At 34.8% G+C, this 6,790-nt stretch overlaps 1 protein-coding gene across 1 annotated transcript; it reads right to left on the bottom strand.

Moving 5' to 3' along the window:
- Positions 1-1,654: 1,654 nt before the first annotated feature.
- On the bottom strand, positions 1,655-2,593 carry LOC102015927 (olfactory receptor 6C68). The gene has a single exon (XM_005397246.2). The coding sequence runs from the start codon at positions 2,591-2,593 to the stop codon at positions 1,655-1,657; it is 939 nt and encodes a 312-aa protein (XP_005397303.1).
- Positions 2,594-6,790: the final 4,197 nt, after the last annotated feature.

The raw sequence follows: 6,790 nt of genomic DNA, 5'->3' as shown, positions 1-6,790 counted from the left end.
ACACACAGCACTCTCTAGAAGAAGAAAAGTAGCCTAGTTCACATGATTTTTATTTAAAGAAGAATAAATTCTTTGTCTTAGTTACTTTTCCTCTCATTGCTGGGACAAAATACCCAGCACCCAAAGTTAAAGAAGGAAAGGTTTATTTAGCTCACAAGTTTTAAAGGTTTCATCTCATAATCAGTGGGCTTCAAGGCAGGGTGGCACAGCAAAAGGGCAACTGTTCATGGTGGCTGGCATGGCAAAAGCAACAAGGGGAAAAAGCGGGGAGGAGCAAATCACTTCCCATCCCTTATCTTGTATGCACTCATGCCACTGATCCTAGCGCTAGACAATGAAGTCACAAAATCTAGGTTCAGCCACCTCGAAAAGGCTGCTCCCCAGGACTGTATGAGGCTCTGGTGGGGACATTGACATCTAGGCACAAACTATAACATTCCACCCTTTGTCCCCCAAAGGCTCCTGTACATCCTTTCATGCAACAGGCATTTAGTCCATCTCTGAGTTGCCAAAGCTGTAACAGTTTCAGTATTGCTGAAAGGTCCATGTTCAAAGCCTCCTCTGAGCAAAACTCTTAGCTGTGAACACTTGTAGAAATGAAAAAAAGTTAAACACTTCCAACATTCCATGGCACAAGATAAACATTTCCATTCCAAAAGTTACATATAGAGGGATACAAAAGAATGAGACCAAAACAAGTCCAAAATCCATCAGGGAAACATTAAGTCCTGTAGTTCCATGTGCAGCATCTGAGGAAATCTGTGGCAAATTGTGAACTCCAAAGGACTTGCATGGCTCTGTTCCTATGGCATTTGGGGTGGTGGTAACTCCTATGGCTTCTCTCTTGGGCCCACTTTGCTCTCTCCTGGTTAGTTTCCTTGGATAATCCAAGTTTCTGGCTTCTCCAAAGTTATACTTTCAATAATATATTCATTTTAATATTTTTAAACAAATTGTGTGAAAGTTCCAGTTTCACTTTGTTAGCTTACTTCTTAACATTAGACAAAATGAAATGTTTGCACACATATGTTCATAAAATAAGTTTCATGGGTTTAATTCATAAATCTATTGCTATATTGAAATTGTGCATCATAACCTACAGTTAAAGGTAGATTTACTGGATCTAATATGCTGTTTTTTGGCATTCATGGTAAGTGGTTTTATAGAATCTATACAGTTATGATTTAATCCTTTAATGTTAAATTTAGCCCAGAGTTATAATTTTACTTGTATATTATTTTTAGTGCTTTTCTTTAAGTTTTTTCATTTACCATAGATATTTGAAATTTTGTTAGCTAAACTTGTTATATTGTTTTAACATCAAAAGAAATCCATGTCTTACAAATGACTTCTCATAGAAGCTAGAAAAAATGACTTCAAATCCATATTACAAAGTTATCTAGGAAAATCATTTGGAAAGAAGAATAGTGATTCAACTGAGATAAATTTTGGCTAAAGGATTAAAATGATACTTTAAATCTATCATAATTATTCAATAATTAGTCAATCAGCAATTAAATTAGTGAAAAATTATTTAAACAGCTGAGGTCCAATTACTCTATAGGCTGGGAAATTATAAAGCTAGTTATTAGTTTTCTGAAAAATGTGAAGTAGATGTGGGTCTTTTGGATTCGTGTATTAACTTAGGTATACTTTACTTCTTTAAGAGAAATGCGATTTTCTTGAGTAAATCCTGAAAGGCTTGTTTAACTTGCTTATTCCTCAGAGTGTATATGAAAGGATTCAGCATAGGTGATATGGAAGAAATAAGCACTGACACACCTTTATTAATGGTTAACTCTTCTTTTGCAGATGGCTTGATGTAGATGAAGATACAGCTGCCATAGGTGATGGAAACCACAATCATGTGTGAAGAACAGGTAGAAAAGGCTTTTTTCCTTTGCTGAACAGAAGGAAATTTCAGAATTGTCCTTATGATATATATGTAGGAAAGAACTACACATAGAAGAGTTATGATGAAAGTCAATACAGCAGAAGCTATAACCATTTGTTCAATTAACCATGTATCTGAGCACGATATTTTCAGAATAGGATTTGCATCACAGCCAAAATGATCAATTTTATTAGAGTCACAGAATTCCAGGTGAAATCCTAAGCTAAGTGGTGGGAGAATAATCATACATGCTGCTGTCCAACAAAAGATAACCAGTGTTTTGCAAACTTTGCTGTTCATGATTGTCATATAGTGCAAAGGTTTGCAGATGGCCACATAACGATCATAGGACATGGTAGCCAAAAGAAAAAACTCAGTTACCCCAAAGATATCTGTAAAAAATAGTTGAGTAGCACATGCATTATAGGTAATTGTTCTGTCTCCAGTTGAAATACTGTATAGGAATCTTGGAACACAGGCAGTTGTAAATGAGATTTCTAAGAAAGAGAAATTTTGGAGGAAAAAATACATGGGAGTTTTCAGGTGAGGATCTGTCACAGTGAGGGTCATGATGATCAGATTGCCAGTTACACTCAACATATATGTAATAAATAGAAAAATAAAAAGCAAGACCTGCAGCTGAGGATCTTCTGTCAGTCCCAGAAGAATGAACGTTGTAATTGCTGTACGGTTTCTCATTGATGGGTTCTTGGACTTGGTCAAACCTAAATGTAAAAGTCAGAGAGACTTGAGTTGTAGAATTCAATGATAAAACTAGATAATGATAAATGCTTCCATAAATATTCACTTCATCCAACTTCTATCAATATTCCTTAATAACTTGAAGAATTTTACAGAGAGAATATGTACAGGCGTGTGTGTGTGTGTGTGTGTGTGTGTGTGTAGTCAAGGTCTTACTTAATTATTCCAGATTGGAACACATTTATACAACATATAATGGAAAAAAAATCAAGAAAGACATTGTTAAAAATGCTCACCAGTACACTGTATACCCACTTTTATAATTTCCTTCGAATCCAGGATCTCTGCTTCTGTTTCTATGTTATGCGTTCTGTTCTCAATCTGTTACTGCTTAACTTCTAAACACATCAGCTTTTAAAAAGATGCTCCATCATATGCTTTCCTATCACTGAACTCCATATAATCACGATAATAATAAACCCACACTTCGTGCTTTGCTCCAGGCACCATTCTAAGTACATCATGTATATAATTACATAATCTTTAAGACAGTCTGTGAAGTAAAGCAGTGGTCAATTATTTTCACTTTTAAAATGATAGAACTAACCGGGGTGTGGTGGCATAAATCTGTCATTTTAGCACTAGGAAGACTGAGGCAAGAGAATCTCAAGTTTGAGTTCAACCTGGGCTACATAGTGGCAGAGAGAGAAAGAGAGAGAGAGAGAGAGAGAGAGAAAGAGAGAGAGACAGACAGACAGACAGAGACAGACAGAGAGATAGAGATAGACAGAGAGACAGGGACAGACAGAGAGAGAGAGAAAGAGAGAGAGAGAGAGAGAGAGAGGAGGGAAACAGAGAGGTGAGGAAAGACTGTATATGGAATCAAGTTCTCGATGTCTAAAATCATGGATGATAGGGATTAAAAATCCTAAGTGTCACTGAATAATGCCTTTCAGTATGTTGATTACAAATATTACTCAGTGTTTCTTCAGTAAAATATTGAGACTAAAGTCTTGGGCTCTTGCTATTCTGCATTCATATCAATAACTAGGTCAGTATTATTTAAAAATTTATTCCTAATTGTAGTGATATATACTCATAGACTTCTCGCTTGCAAGTAACATTTTCAGAGCTCTATACTTTCTTACCTTAAACTCTTCAGATAAGTTTCCTCTCTCTCTCTTTCTCTCTCTGTCTTTCTCTCTGTCTCTCCCTCCGAAGAATAAGCCTTCTTTCATTGTTTTAGAAAATCCCTTTCAGGAAATGTGTCATTTTTTGGAAGGGATGCTGGGAATTGAGCCCAAGGTCACTTCACACTGAACTACCTCCTCACACTGTTTTTATTTTTTATTTTGAAAGAGTCTCACTAAGTGGTTCCACAAGGTGGTACTTAAACTTGTGATCTGCATGTCTCTGCCTCCCTCAATGCCAGGATTGCAGTATTTTTGTAATACATTTGTAGTCTTAATTAATATATAGTAAATGTACACATTTATAGAGTATAGTGTGATACTTCAATACCATGTGTATACTAGAAGGATCAGATCGGAGTGTACCTGTAATCTCAGGCATATATCATTTCTTTGTGTTGGTAACATTCAAAAATTTTTCAAGTAGGTATTGTGAAATTTTCAATTCGTTTTCATTAACCTAGTTATCTCAGTGTGCTACAGAACATTAGAAGTCATTTCTCCTGTTCTCCTGCACTCTTGTACCTTCTTAACCTCAGAATGGCTTGGCATCTGTATTACCAGAGCGTTAAACAATTTCTTTCTCTTTTTTTGTCTAGTTGAATGAACACCGTCTTCTGTTACTGTGGGCAGAAGAGTGCTTTATGGTAGAGGGACAGCAGCAAAGGAATTGTAGTCCAGGTTCAGGGTAAAAAAAATGTTGATAGGAAGCTAATACTCTTTTCAGTAGTGTATTATTAAAGAAGGTGTCTCTCTAGCTGAAAGAATGAGAGCTTCTGTCTTGTCTTTCTCCTTTTCAAAATCTCACTTCACAAAATTCACAAAATCTCACTTCAATATCATTTCTCTCAGTTCTTTTGGTACTGCATTCATTTTTATTTATATCATAAAATCTAACTTTCTTCTCCAATCATCAATATCTTGATTTTTCTCAGTCCAGTCTTTGATAAATTTTAAACATTTAATAGTCCCATGATAGTCATATTGACTGAATTCTTTTAAGTATTTAATTTCTAGAAAGCACCTTAATTTTGAAAAAGATCAGACATCCCTAATAAAATTTCAGTATGGCAGTGCAGTTTTATTGTACATTTGAATTTTGATTTTGGGGGTAGGTGTGTGTTATTTTAATTTTATTTTTGAATCTTTTTCAACTAAGCTGGTCATGATTTCTAGCCATCATTCTAAAAAAATCATAGTGAAATGTTAATAGCACCATCCAACTTATAGATTATTTCTTTCCATCAAAAGAGCAGTATATTGCTACATTTCCCACCCACCTCTCTTCTGGCAAGTTTATGTGAATGTATAAATACAGTAAAAAACTAGAGTAGCAAACATGTTCATACGCACCCTTTAAGCAGTAAGCTATTTCATGGCATTTCTTGACAGTTTATTTGTAGATGCTCACACTGAGACACAGATTAAACAATGATTCCAGTGGAGAACTGTGTAACTGTTCTCTCGGACAAACACAGTCAGCCAGAAAAGGTCTTGAATACTCAAAGCTCTCCTTCATAGAATCGTTTCAATGAGAAAGCTTCTATCATTTTAAATCAAGAAGGTATGTTCTTGTTCTCTTCTACATAAAATACAGAATTACCTAGTATAAATTGCCGAAGATACCAAGGTCTATTGGGTGATGAAGGATAGGTGACCTTCCAATCTTATTTTGTTCTAAATATTATAACTAGCTAATTTATATTATTACAACTATAATGAAGACTAATAGAGTTAAAAAAACAAAAGAGTCCCTGGAGCCCCAGGGACTCTTAAAAGTCATCAAGGAATTGTTATAATTATTTTTGGCAATGGGCAACGATAGGAACAGATCCCCTAGGGATAAGAATATGCAACAGTATCAGATCTGATGTTGTGGGACAAAATATGTCAAATGGTAAGATCTTTTTTGCCCCCATAATGTGTAAGGCATTGAAATGATCAGAAGAACAGTTTATCTACTGTAAAATAGTAACTCCTATACACTGTGAAAAATATGAAGAAAAATGAAAAAAGAAAACACAGATATAGCCATTTAAACATAAGCACATAAAGAAATCTGAAAATCATTTCTTCATCCAAGCTATTATGGCTGTCTTCTACTGTCATTTTAATGAGTGAAGGTATATTTCAATCTCACTTTCACAGTAAGCTCCACCAGTTGAAAACTTCAGCTGTTTACACTTCTTCATTGCTTCACTGCAAAATAAAAAAAGAATTCCTTACATATATAATATATAATCAGGCCATATATATACATATATAATGTATAGTGTATAATATATGATATATAATATGTAATATACAATATATGGGATATAATATATAATACATATGTCAGGCCATTTTCATGGGAAAAAATTTCAGTTTTGGATAAAAAAATTTTACATTTGTATGGCTCTTGACATATGTTTCCTACCTAATATATTGAAGAACAGATGTAGACTCAATTTTGAAAAAAAAAACCCATTAAAATGGATATGACTGGGAAAATAATCTTAATAGTGCATGATGAGAAAAGATTCAGGATATTTTCTGCAATGAGACACAGAGTATTGCAATAACTTTATTTTTTATTTTAAAGAGAGTACTGAAAAAGGAACAATAGCAAAATACCGACATTACAGACATAAACAATACAAAGCCAGAACATTAAAAATGATACAGGTGTAATGGGTTAGCAGGAATAAAGAACCGAGACAAGAATCCAAATTGAAATTTTAAGAGCCTTTATTAGCAGGGCCGGAGGCTGTCAGTCTGTTCTCCACTCAGGGAGATGCTGAGCAGCTCTGAACCGAAGAAAGTTTGAGCTTTTAAGGCTGAAAACCACATCCTGGTTGGAGCAGGTGAAAAGATTTTTTTGCAAGGGCAAAAAGCGGAACCTGTCAGTTCCAGCAAGCAGGTGTTGCAAAGTGCAGAACGTTCTTAGACGCATACATTGTTTTCAAACTAAACTAACAATCAAGCATAGTTTTCAAACCAAATAATAATCAAGCATAGTTTT

The sequence above is a fragment of the Chinchilla lanigera genome, unplaced genomic scaffold (assembly GCF_000276665.1).
Source record: "Chinchilla lanigera isolate Chin_1 unplaced genomic scaffold, ChiLan1.0 scaffold00057, whole genome shotgun sequence".
In the NCBI taxonomy this organism is placed as follows: domain Eukaryota; kingdom Metazoa; phylum Chordata; class Mammalia; order Rodentia; family Chinchillidae; genus Chinchilla; species Chinchilla lanigera.
The sequence above is the reverse complement of the archived record's forward strand: the minus strand, read 5'-3'. Positions and strand labels throughout refer to the sequence as shown.